The sequence below is a fragment of the Lutra lutra genome, chromosome 1, assembly GCF_902655055.1.
Source record: "Lutra lutra chromosome 1, mLutLut1.2, whole genome shotgun sequence".
NCBI lineage: Eukaryota > Metazoa > Chordata > Mammalia > Carnivora > Mustelidae > Lutra > Lutra lutra.
Window position 1 is genome coordinate 6,050,906 of NC_062278.1, and position 22,446 is coordinate 6,073,351.

General features: G+C 38.1%; 1 protein-coding gene across 3 annotated transcripts in view; it reads left to right on the forward strand.

Annotated features, from left to right (window-relative positions):
- Positions 1-22,446, forward strand: part of BRWD1 (bromodomain and WD repeat domain containing 1) — a 115,043-nt gene that overhangs the window by 25,275 nt on the left and 67,322 nt on the right. For all 3 annotated transcript variants that reach the window (XM_047719871.1, XM_047719878.1, XM_047719885.1), the window contains exons 8-16: positions 8,275-8,375; positions 9,647-9,717; positions 11,299-11,399; positions 12,144-12,184; positions 13,066-13,164; positions 15,921-16,071; positions 16,341-16,475; positions 20,745-20,873; positions 21,288-21,513. In XM_047719871.1, coding sequence (XP_047575827.1) covers positions 8,275-8,375; positions 9,647-9,717; positions 11,299-11,399; positions 12,144-12,184; positions 13,066-13,164; positions 15,921-16,071; positions 16,341-16,475; positions 20,745-20,873; positions 21,288-21,513 — 1,054 coding nt within the window. The remainder of the gene's footprint in view (positions 1-8,274; positions 8,376-9,646; positions 9,718-11,298; positions 11,400-12,143; positions 12,185-13,065; positions 13,165-15,920; positions 16,072-16,340; positions 16,476-20,744; positions 20,874-21,287; positions 21,514-22,446) is intronic.

The window sequence follows — 22,446 nt, forward strand, 5'->3', positions numbered from 1 at the left end:
TGCCTCCGATTTGATTTTGGATAAAACTGTGGGAGTGGTTCCACTGCACCCAGGCTGTATGTTAAGTTGTCTCTAAATAGATGTGTGGAGTCCTGTGACTAGAGACACTTTTCTCAACTCTTCTGGTCAGTTCTCTTGAAGAATAAAGATAACAGATATATTTTGAATGAAGACAAACGTAATTGAGATAGTGTTATATTTTGAAACTTTAAGCAGGGTTTTTGCTGTGCCTTTTTATTTATTTATTTATTTATTTATTTATTAAAGATTTTATTTATTTATTTGACAGAGATCACAAGTAGGCAGAGTGGCAGGCAGAGAGAGAGGAGGAAGCAGGCACCCTGCTGAGCAGAGAGCCCGATGCAGGGCTCGATCCCAGAACCCTGGGATCATGACCTGAGCCGAAGGCAGAGGCTTGACCCACTGAGCCACCCAGGTGCTCCTGTGCCTTTTTATTTTAAGGCAAGAAATTCTCTAGAAGTTTTCATAGTTTGAACATTTATTCAGATCTTCACTGTGTGTTCCATAGTTGACATTGTGGTTGATACAAACTTCCAGGCCAGTATAGCAGCCAATGAGAAAACCTGTGGCTTTGTGCTGGTGTCTGTCCTCAAACCATCATGGAATCCCTCAGTGTGAAACTGGAGCTCTGGTCTTTCCTGAAACCCATTCCTTTGGTAATGGGGCCCACATTCAGTTATCACCAACCAATGATATCTGAAAAGTCTGATTGGGTGGTAGTAAGTTATTATATATCAGAAGGTTGTTAGTGGTTACCAAAGTTCAAAGTCAAACAAGTACACAATTTTAGTTACTAATCTTTTTTATATTCTTTATCCAGTTGTTACTGGCATATAGAAACCATTTTCACTATAGTAAAGGTGTTTTTCTTTTTTCCAATTTATATTAAAAAAAAAGATGTGGAAATAATAATTGTTTGCAGAAAAATTAGATAATAGTTAATAACAAATAAGAAAATAAGCCTCTATGATCTTACCATCTAGAAACAGTCATCGTGAACATTTTGGTGTATATCTTTCTCAAGGGTAGCATTATAGAATGTCATTTGATAGAATTTACATTCTCAAAAATGTTAGTGTTACTACAACCAGAAATAGAACCTTTTGTCTATTTTGAAAGAATAGCAGATGAGCATTCTGCAGGAAGGAAGGACACTGTGTAGGTGGTTTGACTAGCTTTCCTTTTTAAAAAGAACTTGAAAGGCTACACAGGTGGGAAAATACCTGAGGTACATAGAATGAGAAATTAGGATGTCAGGATATGGTGGATAAGGAAAGCGAGGAGCTATGAGTCGGAAGGCATTCGCCAAGTCCAGAGAAGGTGGCCATAAAGCTTAGCGGAATTTTTGACACACTTGGAGTGGAAGGGTAGATCTTGAAAGTATCTATACGTAAGTTCGACTAATTAGAACAAAACATTGCAGCAGAGAACTGGAAGTTAGTACAAGGGAAATTCTAGAGTTGAAATATAAAGCTGAATTTCAGAATGGAGTGGATGGTTTTAATAGTAGATTAGGCAGTACTGAAGAAATTGGAGATTTAATGAACTGGAACTGAGGTCGGAAGAAAATAAATGGATTGAAGCATAGCGGGAAGAGTTGGGCTCTGAGGCTCCGCTGAAAAGACGCCACGTGTCTGTACGCACATGCATGCCGCGCGCGAAACCAGATTTTCTGAGCAAGATGGAATGCAGCAGACCGAGAATTTTGCAAAATTGCACTGGAGAAGTAGAGCCACGGACTGCAGAGACACTGAGGACCCTGAGCACAGTAAAGAAGATGAATGCAGAAGACTACAGCTCTTGAACATCACTCTACAGAGAAATCTGAAAGTAGCAGAAGAAAAAATAAAGAAGCAGTAAGACTGATGATTAGCTTCTCCGGAGGACAGTGGAAGTCAGTGAACAAATATTCCTTCTAAAGTGCTAATAAGGGCACCTGGCGGGCTCAGCTGCTAGAGGATGTGACTTGATCTCGGGGTGATGTGTTCAAGCCCTGTGTTGGGCTAAATACACACAAAAAAAGGAAAATAATCTTACATTTGGGTTTATTTAAATAAATAAGGTGCTAATAGAAAATGACTGTCAAGAATTCTGAACCTATCAAAGATACTGAAATGCTTTAAACACATTTTCAGACGATTTCCTAGCAAGGAAACAGCCTTAAGGGGGGAGTTATAAGTATTCTTTAGGCTGAGAGGGAAATGTGATCCCAGGCTTGGAGATGCAAGAAGGAATGAAGAGTTAAAGGGGGAAAAAAAAAAAGGATGTGGGTAAATGGAAGAAAGCACTGATCGTATACAAGTATAGTAGCTTATGGGCTTAAAAGTTATTACATAGGATCAAACTCACAAATAATAGTAGTAAAAGCTTGTATATCAGGAGGAGCTAACTTTAGTATTCCTAACATCTTTGCATTGTTTGAGAAGTGAAGTAGACTTTTAATAAGATGAATGTGGATTTTTGTAATCTCCAGAATAACGACTAAAAGAACTGTAAAAGAGTGTATAACTACCAAGCTAATAGAGGGGGAAATATGGAATAATTTAAAAAGAAGAGAAAGAAAGGAGAGTGAAAGAAATATGGGAAGTCCTAGGATGCTGCCAGGCTGTGATTAGATAATAGTATGTTCGTGAGCACTTTATTTTTATTTGTGAGTGCATTAGGTGGTTTCATTGAGAGACAAAGATTTCAGACGGAACTAAGAGACAAAACCCCATCTTTGCAGTAAGGCTATAGGGAGGCTAGAAGTAAAGGATGGAAGACTTTAGCAAATATTAACCATAGGACGACTGGTGTACCATGCTAATATTAGCTAATAGGGCTTTAAGGCAGTTAACATTTTTAGAGGCAAAGGGACAATTTATAATGATAAAAAGTTTCATGAGACAGAAGAGTTCTAAATTCTGGGAATGTGGTGCCAAAACACATGAAGCAAAAATAGAATTTATGGGGGGGTGAAATGGACCTCCCTAGTCATAGTGGGAGAATAATATCTTATCTCCATAGTTGGGAAGAAGAGCCTATGCTATTAAGGAATCTCGATTTGAACAACATAAATGATGGCCCTTGACCTGGATGTGCAGATTGAAACATGGCATATAATACCTGCATCCTTTCTTCGTAGTCATAAGGGGGTGTTTATTATGTAAATACTGTCCACGTTCTGACCCTAAAGCAAGTTCTCACAAATTTGAAAATACTGAAATTAATCCCAAGTATATATTCTCTGATGGTAGTGCAGTTAAAACCAGAAATGACTAACAGCCACAATTAATAGGAGAATAGCCCTTAAACAGGTACACTTTTAAATAACCCGTTTATTAAAGGGAAGTCAATAAAAATTAGAGAATGCTGTGCTGATTAATAGTGAAATACTAGTTATTACGTATTGCCGGGCACAGAGTTTCGTAGGCGGCCACCCCAGCTCGTTCAGTGATTCTTGCTCCCGACTCATGCCCCTTTGGTAATCCCCGTGCTGAGTAGGGTTGATCTGTCTAATATCTTGATGGAAACCAGCCGTCATGTTGATAGGACACTCAAACGGCCCTGTGGACTGTTGCATGGCTTCATGGCACTTAACTGAAGTTTCTCGCCATAGGCATGTTGAGTCAGGCCTTTTGGAATCAGTTGCTCCATCCCCCAGCTAAGCCCAGGCTGACATCCGCAATCTCATGAGACCCTGAACCAGAACCACCTAAGCTGCTCCTGAATTTTGACACTTAGTGACTTGGGGTATGAGTATATATTGTTTTTGATAGTTACATTTTGGAGTAATTTATACATGGCATAAAATAATACACAGTGGAAGCTGTGCCCAAAGGGAACTTTATGGCCCTCAGTGCATGTGTTTAAAAAAGTTGAAATTCAGTGATCAAGTGGTACTTTCTCAGAAAGTTAGAAAAAGAATAGGAAACAATAGAGGGTAAGGACATTAGGAAGGTAAGTATAGAAAGTAGTAGAAAAAGTAAGTGTAACAGTAGAGAGGATCAGCAAAGCCCAAAGTTCTTCAAAAGACTAAAAATGTTGCTATAAGATTGATCAAGTGAGAAGAAAATGTCAAAAATAACCATTGTCCGCTTTGAAAAGGGCATTTCTATAGACCCTCTCTCTCTCCTCTTCATTAAAAAGAGGATATTTATTTATTTAAAAAAGTTTTTTGATGTAATCTCTACTCCCAGTGTGGGGTTCAAAACTCCTGACCCTGAGATCAAGAGTTGCTCTTCTGACTGAATCAGCCAGGTGCCCCTAAAAGAGTATTTTAATTGGCTACATAGGAAATTTGAAAATTAAGATATATGGGTAAGTATTCAGAAAAACACCAAGACTGCCTCAAAAGGAGAAAATCTGAATAGACCTTTAATATAAAGCTGTGTAGTTAATATTTTTAATCTACCTGTGTAGTATTTCTGTTAAAGAAGTTTAACCTGAATCTCATGAGGAAGCAGTCAGGACAAATTCAAATAAGAAACAGTCCGTGAAATAGTTCTTCTATATCCTTCAGAAGTTTAGTTTCAAGAAAGACCTCCCCCCCCGCCCAAAGTGTTGTTATAAGGAAGCTAAGAAAGTGGTACAAGTAAATGCAGTGTGTGGCTTTCATGTTGGGTCTTGGCTTTAGGAGTGAAGAAAGCCTGTAAAACACATTTTGAGAAATTGGGATAAATTTTAGTATGAATCATATTACATAATATTGATACTAAATTCTTTTTTTTTTTTTTTTTTTTTTTTTTTAAAGATTTTATTTATTATTTGACAGAGAGAGATCACAAGCAGACGGAGAGGCAGGCAGAGAGAGAGAGAGGGAAGCAGGCCTCCTGCTGAGCAGAGAGCCCGACATGGGACTCGATCCCAGGACCCTGAGATCATGACCTGAGCCGAAGGCAGCGGCCTAACCACTGAGCCACCCAGGCGCCCCTGATACTAAATTCTTGAGTGCTGACAAGGTGTTGTAGTTATGGAGTAGAAAGTTATTGGTCCTAGGAGACTCATGCTGAGGCTCTTAGGGCTGAAGTGTCATGATCAGGTACACATGCTCACCTCTGTCCATTTATAGCAAGAGACAGGGTGTATGATATGCTTTAAAAAACCACGAGAATCTGTTGAAAATGCTTTGGCAGGTTACAGTTTATCTTCTAAAATAATAGCTCTGGGACCAGGTAGTGGCAGAGGCTGCACGGCATGTGAATGTACTAAGTGCTGTTGTGAACTGTACGTTTTATTTTATTTAGTTTAGACAGGAGGAGAGAAAAGGATGAGAAGGGGGTAAGGGCGGGGGGGAAGAGGAGAGAGAGAATCTTAAGCAGACTCCCATGCTCAGTGGGGAGCCCACTGTGGAGCCCACCTTGGAGCTGGATCTCAGGATCCTGAGATCATGACCTGAGCCAAAATCGAGTCAGATGATTAACGGACTGAGCCACCCAGGTGCTCGGTGAATTGTACATTTTAAAATAGCTAAAATGGTGAGTTTTATGTTGTACAAATCGCCCCTCCACAGCTTTGTCTAGAATGGACATGTAATAAAGACGCAGGAAAGATGTGCATTTAGCGGTTAATATGGCAGCCAAATACCTTTGAATACTGCATTCTTTAATAGCAAAACAGAGGATCAGCATATATTAAAAAGTCCTTATTTTGCCACCAAATAAGTTGTAAGAGTAGAACTTACTATGCACCCAGGTGTATGTTCTGTGCTGAATAGTTACTCAAAATGTATAGATTTCAAGGAAAACTATTTTGACTTTGGAAGTAGCCGTGTGAGATTGTTGTACAGAATCACGAAGCCACCAGCGACTTGAGAGATCATACTTCTTATTCTTTCCTTTATGCGGAACTTGCCTAAACCATCTTGGAAAAGTGAGACTCTTAATTTTTAATATCCAAAAAATACATATTATGGTCACTGATGTGTAGCTTTGAGGTTAATTAATGAAACATGGCTGGCTGTCAGTGATACTGCATTTGAGGAATGTTGCTACTTACAAACAGTAAAGGAGAGGCTTGAAAGGTTAAAAATGCCTGTTGGCCTTAAAAAGAAAAAAAAATCTAAAAAGAAAACTCCAAGCTCAGCAGACTCACTGGTGAATTCTATTAAAACTTACTAGAATTGCTGAGATCTTAGTAAACTGGATGGATATAGGACCTATGTCCTAAAACCAAAACTTCACTCTAAACCACCAATAACTAATTAGCTGATATAATGGAGTAAGAACATAATTCACAGTAGCAACAAAAGCCTTCAAACACATTTATCAGGAGATGGGAAAAGTCTATATGAAGAAAGGTCTTAAAATAATGACAGAAAAAAAAAATAATGACAGAGCCTTGGGGTCTGTGGTCGGAGGAGGGGGGAGGGAATAATCTGTATTAGTCAAAATGTCTAGTATACTCCTGAATCAGAAGATTCAATGATGTAAGGATAGCATATCTTTCCAAGTCTTGGTATAAAGTTAGTGTGTTTATGTTGAAATCCCAGGTGCTTTGTTTTAATGGAGTTTAGCATGCCATCAGTTCATTTAGAAGAAAACAAACACATAGAGCCCTTCTCCCGCCCCCCTCCCAAAAAAACCCCTCATCAAAGAGACCTTACAACTTTTTCCGTATTCGGTATTTAAAAATTCTTTAGAGGTATTACAGAGAAAACAGTATGGTGTTGAGCTAGGGGCAGAATAGAGAGCAACGCCATTTGTGTATCTAAGAATTGGATTTAGTTAAATGTAGGTGACTTCTAAGTAGTTACTTTTCCACAGAAATTCAGGTTTAGAATTCTTCAAGTACTCTATGCAGATGTACAGATTTTACGGTGAAATTTTAATTAACAAAAATACTGATTATTAAGTACCTTCGGTTACTACTTTTAACGGGATATCCTCCAAAACTCAGTTTTAGTCCATATTCTGAACACATCTGCTTGATATAAGTAATCACTTTTGGCATTTAAAAAGCACTTCATTTCCTGTAGTGAAGAGAAGGAACTTGGAAGAAGCTTCTTTGAAAAATTATTAGGTGCAGATCTACCTCCCTTACCAAGTGCATAATCCTGAGAAAAATCATAAATCAGATAATATACCGTATCTCTCTGGGATGCTGTAATGTAAATAATCATGTAAATAACCTAAAAATTTCTTCCCAGCTCTTCCTTTTTCACTGGTCTTTGTTGCTGACCTCCTTTGTCTTGAATGCCTCATGAGTCAGCACGGCGTTGGCGTTCTTCATGGCTTTCCTCCCCATTCTGGGCAAAGGAAGGGAGTACTTCCTTCCAGTTAAGGTTCTTAGATTAACTGGATTGATTCTTAGTTGTTTTTCTTATCTGTTTCCTTTCAGTAACTGTGATGGACTGCTGTCCGACACATTTTTTGGGTTTTACTTGAGGACTGCAGTTACTTCTTGATCTTATTCGGTTCCAGATTCTCTACCGTTAACCCATTCCTCACCACCTGCAAAAATGAGCACTTCAGTCACATAGATATTTCTGTTGCTATCACATACCATATTCCTTCTCACTCTGGTACTTCTGTTCATATTCTTTTGCTTAGTGTGTTTTTCTTGTTTTCTTGTATTTTCCTCTTTGTCCATGAGGCCCTCTGGGTATCTCCTGGTCCAAATTGGTCTTACGTTGTCTAGCTTGTTGTGTAACACAGTTGAACTTTGTTAAACATAAATGTTAGCTCAATTCTGAAGTTACAGTATAATTCTTGTGGTTTTTTTTTTTTTTTTTTAGAATACATTTCTAGTTCTTTTTTATAAATATTTGAGTTGTTGATCTCCTTGGAATTTATCCTGGTGTACAGTCCAGAGAATAGCTTCTAGGTTGCTGCACAGTTAGTAAATCATTATGCAGTGATCCATTGTTTCCCCAAACGATTTGAGAGGGCACCTTCATCTTAGCTCTTACGTCAAGGTCCAGTTTGGACTTCAGAGTGTACTTTTCCATTGGTCATTCTGTCACTGTACCTACCATGCCCCTGAATTTTAATTATTGAGGCTTTCATATTGGTAAGACCAGGTCTTCCCTTTCTCTCTGTTAAAAGTTTTTTCTGGCTATTCTTGGTTATTAGTTTTGAAAGTAGTCTTTTATTGAGATCACATTACCTTTATAAATTAGAGTTAGACCTTTTTTTCTTTTATTTTTCACTATACTATTGCCTATATTTTGTAATTCTTAAGTTTTACTTAAGTGTGTCAGTTGAAGTTAACTTTGTGAACTATGACTTCAGTAGAAGGTCAGGAAACTGAATTGTCCGTACTGTTGCATTTTAGTTTAGCCCTATGGCCAAAGGCTCCCAGAGATACATGGTCTCTACTGGTGCTGATGGAACAGTTTGTTTCTGGCAGTGGGACTTAGAATCCCTGAAATTCAGGTAAGTGGCTGTAATTGTGTGATAAGTTTTCTTTCTTTAATGTTTAATTTAGTCTAACGAGATGAAGTCTGATTATAAAGGGAAGTTCCATATTGTGGTTGCCTTTTCACTTTTCTATTATATACAGAAATTGTTGTTTTTTTACTTATAAAGATTTATTTATTTTAGAGAGTGTGCTCAGGGGGAGGGGCAGAGGGAGAGAGAGACAGAGAATCTCAAGCAGACCGCACACTGAGTGCAGACCTGCATGTGGGACTCGATCTCTTGATGCTGAGATCATAACCTGAGCTGAAATCAAGAGTTGATGCCTGACCACTGAGCCACCCCGGCGCCCCTACAGTGCACTGTTGAGGTGTGCGAAAGAAGCACAGCTATTCTTAATGGACACATCTCATGGGGAGAAAAAAGCGAGATTGTATGTATGTGAGATGTTTTGAAAAATGTTAGAGATGTATAATTAGATGCATACTCAGACATTTAGGCAGGATTACTTAAGAATCAGAAGACAGGTTGTAGACCTGTGCTGTCCCGGACAATAGCCACCGGCCACATGGGACTGTCGAGCATTTCGGATGTGGGTGGTGCATTTGAAGAACTTAATTATTAGTTTCATCTTAAAAACTGATACTTGACTCAGGTACCACAAAACCTTTAAGTGTATTTCAAATAGACTGAATTTAGTTTCTCAGCTGTGAGTTTTAGGAAACCTAAATACAGATAAATTATCTTTAATGAAGAGTGTTCAAATCAAGGTGTAGTATGTATCTAGTATATTCGGAAGGTTTCCAAGATAGAGAATGAAAAGCATCTGAAGTTCTCATTAATATTTTATTCATATTCATATGACATTTTGGATATATTAGGTTAAATGAAATAAAACTGATTTTATCTTTCTACATTTAATGTGGCTACTATAAAAATTTAAAGTTACATGTGTGGCTTGCATTGTTTCTGCTGAGCAGTGCTGTTCCTCGTGGCTGTGTACCCTGCCCTACAGCCTGCATAGTGGGTTCGCTTGCAGTGTGAGTTTTAGTCCCCTCAGTTACAAGATGGGGTCGGTGGGTGAAGCCCTTGCTGTGGGGTCGGGCTCTTGGGTATACCGGGATGGGGCAGAGCCTTTGGACTCCGTCCAGCTCTAACAGAATATGCAGAGATGCTTGTGAGCTACTGTATAATAAGGTGATAACATCTAACCATGCTAGATTAAAGCCGGCATTATAAACCCTGTTAATGTGTTGAACTAATGAGTTTTAAAACAACTTCTTTTAAAGTCCACGTCCCCTGAAGTTCACGGAAAAGCCTAGACCAGGTGTTCAGATGCTTTGTTCTTCTTTTAGTGTTGGTAAGATAACTTCAGTAATTTTTCTTCTTAGTTTTATTTAGTATTTATTGAATGATCGTGTTATTGCTAAGAGTATTTGTCAGATGGATGGTAAATCACTTATGCCCATTTCATTAGGTTTAATCCAAGATGTTTATTTCATTAGCTTTTTTCCTCATCTTTTACTCCCCTCATTCTCCTGTTCTCTGATTTCTCATGGTAATCAGAGCCGGGGAAAGGAGGCTTAAGGTATCCACATGAGCTCCCTGTGTGAGGTAATACCAAAACTCTGCTTTTCTTGAATAGGCTGAACTGCAAATTTTTATAGTTTAAATTTGTTTTCCACTCATTTTGGTGAAGTTATTGCACATTTTCTTTTCTTGTACAGTGAGCTTCTGTGGTAATCTTTCTTTTTAGGAGAATTCAGAGATTTTCCCCTTTACATAAAAGTCTGAAAACTTGAATGAGTGAATTTTGTATTCTGAAGCTAGGTTTAGGTGCGTGAAGTTATTTAGAAAGCAGGGCCTCTTTTGTCAAGCGTCTTAAGCAGCACATATGGTCGTTGCCGCAATTAATAAAGCATTGGGAGATAGTGAACGTTTCCGGATTGAAGTACACTTTTAATTTAAGTTCCATCTGATGTATATGTATTTGGTTCTTTTTTTTTTTTTTTCCCAACACCATCCAGCAATTCTTCAGCACCAGCTGGGTGTCCTACAGTTCAGCTCTGTTCTGAGACCCTATCTCTAAAGAACTGTGTGTGATCCCACAGGTTAAGAAGAGTTCAGTCCTACGAGACCCCCAACCCCCGCCCTGGTCAGACCCAGTTGTCAGCTGTGCTTCTGACCGACTGGCTAAAGACCAGAGGTTCCATGACCCCCTCCTTGGGTTTGATTATTTTGCTAGAACCGCTCACAGAACTCAGACATTTTACCAGATTTCCAGCTTATTATAAAAGGATATAATTGAGTGACAGCCATGTGGAAGGGATGCAGAGGATAAAGTGTATGGACTCTCTAGACATGCCAGTCTTCCCAAATCTCCACATGTTCACCAGCCTGGAAGCTTTCTGAACACTGTCCTTTAGGTTTTTATGGAGGTTCTGTTACATAGAAACAGTTGATTAAATCATTGGTGATTGATTCACCTCCCTTCTTCTCCCCCTCCTCAGAAGTCAGGGAAGTGGGACCAGAAGTTCCAACCTTCTAAACATGGTTGGTACTTCTCGCAGTCAGCACCCTCATTCTTAGGTGCTCTCCAAGAGTCACTTTATTAACATAAACTCTGGTGTGGGTGAAATGGATTTGTTATGAATATCAAGATACTTTCATCAGTGTTGTTGCTTGGGAAATCCCAAGGGTTTTAGGAGCTCTGTGGCAGAAACAGGAATGAAGACCAAATACATATATATTTTTTGTTATAAATTACAACATCACTCTGTATTGTATTAATTTCAATAGGTCTTTATATAGTGTGTTAGAAAATGGATCTATTGAGATAAACGTAATTTTGGAATAAAATATCTTGCTTAATTTGATATAGAAATTTGGTTCAGATATTTGTTACACACTGAATTTTTAAACCTTAACATTTTTATTTCAGGTGGTATGTTTTTAGCCACAGGTAGTACTGATCATGTAATCAGAATGTATTTTTTGGGTTTTGAAGCACCTGAAAAAATCGCAGAACTCGAGAGCCACACTGTAAGTATTCATGTTATAAAATTCTATAAACTAATCATTAATATTCCTCTTGGTCCATAGTCAAATATTGCTAACAAAATTGTTATTCTAATTTTAAATGCAGGAGGGATTGCATATATAAAGGTGAAGGATATTATTGACGACTAAGTATATGACTGTGCTAGTATTTTGTGGTTATTTCAGCTTTAAGTTGAAAATCTTGATTATGATAATTTATTCGGGTGGATTTAGTTTCAGGGGACTTACTCATTTTAGTCACACTCATGAAATCAGAATGCTGTTAATGTATAGTAAGGTAGTTAACTCTTAGGATTCTGGAATACTGCTTAGTAGTCAGGTTATCTTTTTTCCCATAGGAAGTTCTATGAAATTAATAGTTCCAAATCACTTTAAAAGAAAAAGAAATTTTTTATATGTAAATAATTATCAAAGTAATGCCTTGTTTTCAGCTACTTTGTGCTTTAATCACTTTCTACATGTGAATTCTTATACAAATGTAATTCTTTGTAAAATACAGTTTTAAACTTAGAAGGAAAGCTTCTTTTTTTATAGTCTTGTTATAGTTAGGTTTTTTGCGTGTAAATGTAGGAACGAAGGTGCTAAGCAGCACAAGTGCACATTCTTACTATCAACTGTGCTTCCAGTTCTAAAAATGGAGTGGGTTTTTTTTTGTTGTTGTTTTATTTACAAACAAGAGTGATCACCTTTGTGTTTGTTTTCTGCCCCATCCCACCCCGCCCTTAGGATAAAGTTGATAGTATCCAGTTTTGTAACAATGGTGATCGGTAAGTGTGTGTGTGTGTGTGTGTGTGTGTGTGTGAGAGAGAGAGAGAGAGAGAGAGAGAGAGAGAGAGAGAGGCAGAGGCACATCAGTGTGAATGTGATTTGAGGCAGATACGCTCTGGTTCATACTAGTAAAGCTGATACATGGCTTTGTGTACTGCAGGCACTTTAGTAGTAAGTGTATTAACTGAATGAAAAGTGTCTGCAGTGCGGCGGGAACACGTTAAGCACAGGTTTTTACAACTGTAGCTTCTACCAGGTCCTATGACCAATAGGAGCTCAACTATTAGGTGTAAAGCTAATGAAGTTTCTTGTTTGAGTAAAAAAAAATCTCTACTAGCAGCCACCATGATGTGTCATGTGACAGAATTGTCACTTTAATTATATACTCTCTTGGTCTCCAGTTTCTTTCAGGTGCCTTTCCTAAATTGCAGTTTTTAACACTTCCTTTGTTAAAAGATGTATTTGTTTGAGTTTATCCTTTGTTGAGTTCATCCTTTGTTAAAAGATGAATTTGTTTGAGTTTAGAATGAAGATGCTTACAGTGGAATTTTGCTCTTACTGATCTTCCCACACATCTTTAATTCTTCCTGTTTTGTTTTCCCTCCATGTACTACTTGTTCATTGTCTTCTCAAAACTCAGTCTATTTGACAGGCTGTTGGTTGAGTTTGAAATGTGCTTTAACTGCATAGGGCCAGGCAAATTATAGCAAACCAGATTTTTTTCCTCATCAGATTTGCTCTAAATCCCTGTCTTTTGAATTAACACCTCTATGTTTCCCTGCGGTCAGGATGGCTACATTAAGAATGTTTTTTGCTTGTGATTTTGACTGTAGTTTTTGGCATGTATATGAGTATAAGATCTTTTTCTGAATTTTTTAAGGTTTTTAAGTGGTAGCAGAGATGGAACGGCACGGATTTGGAGATTTGAGCAGTTGGAGTGGAGAAGCATTTTATTGGATATGGCAACCCGAGTCTCAGGGTGAGTGGAGATGGTTTGTAGGAAGTGGGTGCATCATAATCATGTGGTCTTTCTCTCCCTGGTGGTTGACTGCTTTGTCAGGGGATTGGAACCACCTCCTATTACAAAGCAGTGATCTAAATGAGTGGCTACTTCCTACATATCTGATACGTTGATACATAAATCTCATATATCCCAAAGAATTTATCCTTATATTTATGTTTCTAGGACGCTGCCTGGTCTAGGGTAGCACCGTATCAAAGTTCTTACAAGTTTTTCACATTTAGTTCTTTGAAAATCCTTATGTTTGCTTTACTTTTAATAATTATAGGGGAAATTAACTCCTATTCTGTGACTCAAACAGTTTTATTTGGTTTCAAAATAAATTTGATACTCATATTTTTGTTAAATGATCTATGGTAGGGAATGTGGTAGAGAGAATATATACTAGAAATCTGATAATCCTTGTTCACAAATTGCAACTCTACTGTTATTTAAAAATGCTCTATCTAGATATTTAAAAGCATCTTAGTGTGAGAGTGAACGCTGTCAATCCTTGACTGGTTGAAATAATGAAGGTTAATTCATTATTAAGAGGATAATTTGAAATCACATTTACCTGTGAACAATTATTTTATTAAGCAAAATAGGAATATCAGTGTAAAAACTATAAATCAAAAATTTTTGCTGAGGCTGGAAACTGCTGTTTTCTTACTGCCGTGGAGAGTGCTCTGCCTTTAATTCCTTCCAGTGGTGGAAATAATTCTTTTCTCAGTTAAAGTTTTATATCTTTCCAATCTTGTGAAGTAGTAGAGTTTTCTGTATATAAGAACTCATGGGGGGACGCCTGGGTGGCTCAGTAGGTTAACTCTTGCCTTCAGCTCAGGTCATGATCCTTGGGGTCCTGGGATTGAGCCCCGCATGGGGAAATCCTTGCTCAGTGGGGAGCACTCTCCCTCTGCCTGCTGGTTCCCCTGCTTGTGTGCTCTCTCCCTCTTTCTGGCAAATAAATAAAAATCTAAAAAAAATCAGTGGGTGTATTTGTTTTAGTGTTCTCATCTTGAGGGATCAACTTGATGAAGTAAAATAATGTATATTTCTTCAAGGTTACTAACAGGTGATGCCTTTTAGTTTAAAATGAAGCATGGAGTCTTAGCCTTTACTCCCCATTTTGTCTCTTCTGTTAAACTTTTTTTTTTTTTTTTTTTTAAGATTTTATTTATTTGACAGTGAGCGAGGGAACACAAGCCAGGGAAGTGGGAGAGGGAGAAGCAGGCTTCACGCCGAGTAGGCAGCCCGATGCGGGGCTCTATTCCAGGATCCTGAGATCGTGACCTGAGGTGAAGGCAGCTGCTTAACTGACCGAGCCACCCAGGCACCCCTCTTCTGTTAAACTTTTACCTGACCAGTGCTTCCATTATGCTTATATGGATAGGTGTTACATGGCACTTATTCTATATTCTTAACAGCTGTTTTCTTTAATTAAAATATATGTTTATTATATGTTACAATCTCTTAGGATATATTCTCTGATTTCAGAAGCAGTGGGCTTTGCCTTTTCTCTGTGTATTACTGACTACTATATTTTACAGAGAAACTTTGTACTTCATGTTCATAAAAGCTGCAAAATATTGTAGACATTTGGATCCAAGGCCATTCTTGCCAAGAGATCCCTTAGTATCACTCTGTGCAGGAGAGTGAAGAGATGAGTACGGTTTTATTTAAAGTTCAAAAGATTGACTGTGTGTCAGTTTACTTTTCTAGACACGGGGGGATGTGAGGGTGCATTAACTTCTTTCTGTCTTCCTAAAATTTTTTGTCCTCTTCCCTGGAGAGAGAACAAAATTATTGCTGTTAGGGCTTGGGGTCAAGGGAAGGGAATAATAGAAAAGGGGTAGAGAGAAAAAACTTCACTTTTATGAACAGTGGTGATGTCCTAACATATGCCTTTATTCAAACCGAACTTTAAAAAAAAAAGGTTTTATTAATAAATAAATAAATAATAAGTTTAATTAATTAAACTAATTAAATTAGAGAGAGCATACATAAGCAGGGGGAGGGACAGAGTGGGAGGGTGAGAGAAACTTAAGCAGACTCCATGGCCAGTGTTTTATATGTGGTTCACTCTCAGAACTCCGAGCTCATGACCTGAGCTGAAATCAACAGTCACATGCTTAACCAGTGGAGGTACCTGGGCACCCCTGAAGTGTTTGTTTCAAAAATTTTACTTGTTAGCGGGAGAAGAGTGCATGTGCACAAGCAGGGGGAGTGGCAGGCAGAGAGAGAAGCAGGCTCCTTGCTGAGCAGGGAGCCTGATGTGAGACTGGATCCCAGGACCCTGGGATTATGACCTGAGCCAAAGGTAGATGCTTAACCAGCTGAGCCACCCGTGCGTCCCAGCCCCTGAATTGTTTTTATTACTGTTGTTTTTAAAGATTTTATTTATCTGTTTTGTCAGAGAGAATATAGGCAGGGGGAGTGGCAGGCAGAGGGAAAAGTAGGCTCCAGGGAGCCTGATATAGGGCTCAGTCCCAGGATCCTCGGATCATGACCTGAGCTGAAGGCAGACGCTTAACCATCTGAGCCACCCAGGCGTCCCCCACAAACTGCTTCTATAATTATCCCCTTTCCGTCCCAGTATTTGCTGAAATCTGTTTAGAGATAATCTGTTATGGGTCAGATACATAATCATGTATGGACATGAACTGCATTACTTCAGTTATTTTTCTGTTGATTGTACTTTTCAAATGAATTTGAATTGCTTATGTTTTTCTTAGGGACTTATCTTTGGAAGAGGAAAGGTTTATGAAACCCAAAGTAACAATGATCGCTTGGAATCAGAATGATAGCATTGTTGTCACAGCTGTGAATGATCATGTCCTTAAAGTGTGGAATTCTTACACAGGACAACTGCTTCATAATTTGTTGGTAGGTTGTTTTCATATAATAAAACAAATCAAGATTTTTTTTGAACTATAATTTGATTTTTGAAACTATAATAACGTATTAGCTATGTTTCATCCACTGATTTATCAAATGATTAGAAATTTGTAGGTATACTAATGTTCAGTCACTGTCATTAATACATTTTGAAAGCCCTTGTACACTGTGACAATATGGCTTTTTAACTTTTTAAAACTTAATAACTTGCAAATCCTCCTTAACTCTTACGACTCTTATGACTTTGTTGAATAAAGGGACATGCTGATGAAGTATTTGTTTTGGAGACGCATCCCTTTGATTCCAGAATTATGTTATCGGCAGGACATGATGGCAGCATATTTATATGGGATATTACAAAGGGCACCAAGATGAAACATTATTTTAATATGGTAAGTGAAGTGTAGCTTCGTGTATGCTTACATTGGTTTCAAGTATTTGGATTATGAAGTTAAGCCAGAAACCGATCTGCATGCTTTGGCAGTTTATATTCCTAGAAATCAGGATACTGAAAGCCTGATAAATATCTGACAGCCATATTTCTATACACCTATAAAATTCTGGGTGTAACTGAGTCACATGAGGGAAGGAGTTTCAAAAGTCACTTACTTAGCCCCCTGTATATGTGTGAATGTGTTTGAATTTGCTTAAATTGGTAAAATTATGGCAATTACACACATTTTCACTAAATTTATTAAAATATTTGGTAATGGGGCGCCTGGGTGGCTCAGTGGGTTAAAGCCTCTGCCTTCAGCTCAGGTCATGATCCCAGGGTCCTGGGATCGAGCCCCACATCGGGATCTCTGCTCAGTGGGGAGCCTGCTTCCTCCTCTCTCTCTGCCTGCCTCTCTGCCTGCTTGTAATCTCTGTCTGTCAAATAAATAAATAAAATCTTTAAAAAAAAAATATTTGGTAATAAAACATATTCAGTAAAGTCATCTAGGGAATCAGAAACATCATTTTGTTTTTCCAGCTTTTTTTCTTTTTGCATATGTAATATTCTAAAACCAAATTAGGATCCTGGTGCATATTTTTAGAATTTCTCTTATATAACCACAAAGCTAGTTACAAAATCAGCAAATATAACGTTGATAAAGTAGCATTATATAAACAGCTTTATATTCAAATTTTGTCAGTTCTGGTAATGTCTTTTTAGTTATATTTGGCCCTTGGAGCAGTATTTAATTCAGGATTATGCTATGTTAAGTAGCTGTATATTTCTAGGTTTCTTTAATCTTCAGCAATCCTTTTTTTCCCCTATTTCTCACCTTTTAACTTTTTTGATGAGTGCAGACAAATAATGTTAGAGAATATCTGTGTTTTGTCTACAGAACATCATGATTTGATTCTGTTACACCTTTTTTGGTGGTGATTATTTTTTATAACTTTGTTTTTGGAGAGAGAACTTGGGAGTGTGTGAGTGGGATGGAGAGGTGAAGGGGGAGAGAGAGAATCCCAGGCGGGCTGTACACCCAGTGCAGAGCTATACACGGGGCTGGATCTCAGGACCCTGAGATCATGATCTGACTGAAATCAAGAGTCAGACACTTAACTGACTGAACCACCCAGGGTGTCCTGGTGGTGGTAATTTTAAATATTTGGTAAAGTGGCATTTGCCAGGTTTCCCCCACAATAAAATAGTTGTTTTTCCTCTTTGTAACTGTTTTTTTTTCCCCCTCTTTGTAACTGTTAAGCCAATTTTTTCGGGAGGTATTTTGAGACTCTGTAAATACCCTATTCCTCATTAAACTTTAACTCAAAAACATTAGCATCCATTGAAGGTTTTTAGTGGTATCATTCTTTCCATAGTTATTAGTTGGCATTCTCACACAGTTTTGTAATCTCTTTTTCATCTTATGTACAGAATGTTTTCCAAAATCTTACATAAATTTTTAAGAATTTGCAGTTACATTTTTGACTGTCAATTCAGCCTTTCTCAGAAGGTTACATACCTGGTTAAATTACAGTTGTTACCGTGTCAGTGGTTTCTGAAGTATGCACAGCAGGACCACTTTGAATGTCCAGGTACACGGCTGTTCGTGTAGATCTGTAATTATTTCCCAGGATAAATACTGAGGGAGTTATTGTATAAAAGGATTTCTGTGTTGTCCAGACTGATGTTTGATATACATATGAGATGTTTTATAAAATTACTGTACAGTTTATACTGAGTTCCAGTTCAAAGAGTAATTCATTTTGGAGCCAGTCTAGTTGCAGGGTGTAGATGAGTGGTTCTTAGACCTTTTTGTTGAAGGCCATCTGAGTCCATGTGTTCCATGATTTCTTTTTTAACCTTAAAATTTTTATTTCAGTATGTTTATTTTGGACACTTCTTGACAAACATTTTAAAATGCAGTATTCTATTTATTACCATAAAATGCACTGACAACTCAAATAACATGGCTGAATTGCACATGTGTAACTAGGCATCAAATTATTGGAAAAAAGTCTTTTTCAGCAAGTTTTTTGTGGTCTTAAAATTTATAGGTATCTCCATTTTCTTAATTATCCTTTAGAATTCTTTTTTTTTTAATTTAAGATTTTATTTATTTATTTGACAGACAGAGATCACAAGTAGAGAGGCAGGCAGAGAGAGAGAGGGAAGCAGGCTCCCTGCTGAGCAGAGAGCCTGATGCGGGACTCGATCCCAGGACCCTGAGATCATGGCCTGAGCCGAAGGCAGTGGCTCAACCCACTGAGCCACCCAGGCGCCCTCCTTTAGAATTTTTTAAGAACATTATGTCCTGAATTTAACTTACCAAAACAGGAAACTGCATTAATTTGGGCTTTAAGCATAATACAAGCTGAACAATTTCTGAGGCAAAGAAGTCTCAAGTAGGCAATAGTGCTCTTACTTCCAGTGAGACATGTAAACTTCGCTGTGTATACCGGGTTCTTCCTTTCCTTCTTTTATTTTTTTTAAAAAAAGATTATTTATTTTTAAAGCGCACACATGTGCATGCAAGCGGGTTGGGGTAGGGGGGGCAGAGGGAGAGGGAGATATCTCAAGCAGACTCCCCATTGAGTACGGAGCCTGATGCAGGGCTCAGTCTCACCACCCTTAGATCATGACCTGAGCTGAAATCAAGACTCAGATGCTCAGCCATCTGAGTGAGCCAGGCTGCCCTGAATTGAGTTCTTAACTTTACTGCTCAGCTGAGAGGCTCCCAGTTTTCTGTTAGAGAGATTACATAGGGTTATAAATTACTGACATTACAGTATTTTGTTAAATACATCGTAATTTTCAGTGTGATGTCGAGTATAAGCACAGTTGCAAGTTGCATTTTGTCAGGAATCATTGTGGAGGACTCTTCAAACTACACATAGAAACCCAAGTCGGACTTGCTCTGTGAGAGCCTACTCAGGAAAATTTCCTTCTCTCTAGGTTCTTTAGCAACACTTCTGGTGCACTTAGGTCCACGTGTATGACAGCAGAGGAGCTGCCAGCATTTTTGACTTACCAGCCAATGGTCTGGGCCCAGCCTTTGCTTTCCTTGGAGTGGAGGTTCCCCGGGGGTGCCAAGTGGTGCCGGGCCATGGGGTGGGCTGTGGTGGAGACGGCACCTCAAAGGACTGTGTGGTGGATCTGTGTTCCTATGTTTTAACAAAAAAATTGGAAGAAAGATATGTATAGCACTTATTCCTTTTTATGTTGTTAGAGAATACAGGTTTATATACGTGCTGTGTGTGCACGTAATAGGGAAGTGCCTTCAATATCCCAGTAACTTAGTTTCTAAGTTTGTTAGTTGGTAGCCGCTTGTGTGTGACGTGCTGCTTTTCAAGCAGATGTTTGGGCGTGGAGTGAGTTTGTCTGGGCAGTGAGTGAGGGAGGATTCATTTTCTGGCATTGATCAAACTTTCCCTAAAGTTTAGTTTTTGCACAGTTACAGGCTCAGACAACAAATAGGCATAGCTTTAAGCTGTTAATGAAACAGCTCACTTAACTATACATTGGTAGTGCTAAATTCACATAATTTCAGTTTAAGAGCAAGAATAAAGCTGAAGAGCAGTCTGGGCAAGGCAGCTCTCGCGACGTGATTGGCGCGTCCTTCCTGAGTCCGCGGTGGTTTGCGGTAAGGTAGGCGCAGGCATTGCTGCGCACCGTGTGACTTGGCAGCATTCCACTTTGCACAGTGGTCGGTCCTCTTTGTGGAAAGTTTAAATTCTGGAAAAGTACTGATTTTAGTTCATGAATACCACACTTCATTGATCTGTAATCATTTACCTTGTGGGGTGTTAGTCAATAGCCTTTTGCTATACAAATTAAAACAGAAGTTTATGAAATTGCTTGTCATTCACTTCTAAGAAATGAAGAAAGCCTTCACTTTGGATTGGCTTACGACCTTTCGTTCTGTGGTTCTGAGAACCCATTCTAGACTGCCTTTCAAGGTTTTTTCTAGTCTAGTGGTATCTGAAATGAATTTTATTTTCTGAAAATATTATGTGCATAATGCACATAATTTTGTTTTTAATATTTTCTTTCAGAAGTGATACATTTGGGGACACCTAGGTGCCTCATTGAGTTAAGTGTCTGATTCTTGATCTCAGCTCAAGTCTCAACTCATTGAAAAAAAAAGTAATGCTTATATTGACATGAAAACAGTTGATAAAGCAAAAGCATTCATGTAGAATTGGTTTTAAGTTTTCCTTCCTTTTCCTAGATTGAAGGACAAGGACATGGAGCGGTCTTTGACTGTAAGTTTTCACAGGACGGACAGCATTTTGCCTGCACAGATTCTCACGGACACCTTCTGATATTTGGTTTTGGATGCAGCAAGCCATATGAAAAGGTCTTTTTTATTTTTTTGTAGCATTTTAACCACTTTTAAAAAATTTTAATTCCTGTGTAATTAACAGTGTTATATTAGCTTCATAGTGATTCAGCAATTCTGTGTATTACTCGGTGCTCATCAAGATAAGTGTACTCGTAATCTCATTCATCCGTTTCACCCACCTCCCTGCCCGCCTCCCCTCTGGTAACCATATGTTGTCTCTCCTAGGAGTGTGTTTTTTGCTTTGTCTGGAAAAGGTCATTCTTAGTACTTTTCTATAGTAGTAAAATCAGTAGTTATGAAGGATGTTTTAAAAATAGGTGTACTGATTTGGTTTTCACTGTTTTTTTCATATTATAAGTAACTTTAATATTTGTATTCTTTAACATGTACAAACCTCAAAATGTCAATCTGTAAACAACTTTTTTTCAGATTCCTGATCAGATGTTCTTCCATACTGATTATCGGCCACTGATTAGAGATTCTAATAATTACGTCTTAGATGAGCAAACTCAGCAGGCTCCTCACCTTATGCCTCCACCATTCTTGGTAGATGTAGATGGAAATCCTCACCCGACTAAGTATCAGAGATTAGTACCAGGTCGAGAAAATTCTGCGGATGAACATTTGGTTCCACAGCTAGGCTATGTGGCAACAAGTAAGTGAAAAAAAATTTTTTCTTTCACTTTTTATTTGAAAAATGTAAAAAAATAATACACAGAACTCACATACTTTAAGACTTACCAGACGTTAATAGTTTGCGGTGTTTGTTTTATCATTCTCTCTCTAGATACACATAATTGTATAATTGTTTTTAACCATTTGAGTGATAAGTTCTCGACTGCATGTTCATTTATCCCTAAATACTTCATATGTGTTTTCTAAGAAAAAGGTATTCTCTTATGTAACCATAAGCAGTTACCATCACTTAACACTGATGTAGTACTGTTGCTAAGTCTATGGTCTGTGATCAAATTTTGTCTGTTACTCTGTGCCTGTTAAGACTTCTATTGTTCTTCCCTGATGTGAATCTCAGTTGGGGACTGCACCTTAAATTTAGTTATCCTTGGTGAAGTTCAGGTTGTGCTTTTTAAAAAAAAGTTTTATTTATTTATTTTTACATAATCTCTACACCTAGTGTGGGGCTCAAAGTCATGACCCCAAGGTGAAGAATAATGTGCTCTTTTGACTGAGCCAGGGAGGCACACCCCCAGGTTGTACAGTTTTTGATAGAATATAGTATAAATGATGATGTAGCCTTCCTGGAGCGTCAGGTCAGAGTGCTGAGGATTGTGCTTTGTCCAAATATTGGTGATGTTGTCTTTGCAAACTTGGTTAAGGTGCCTGCTAAGTTTTCCAGTACAAAGTTATTTTTCTCTTTGTAATTGATAAGAAATTTGTGGGGAGATACAATGTAAATAACCTGTTCCTTACCAAACTTTACCTTTAAGTTTTAGGATCCATTGATGATTTTTGCCTGAATCAGTTCTAAAGGTTGCAAAATGGTTGTTTTCCAATTCTGTCATCATTCCATATGCATTTTATTAGTCTTCCTTTTATATGTTTATGTAGTTCAGATTTAGGGATTGTT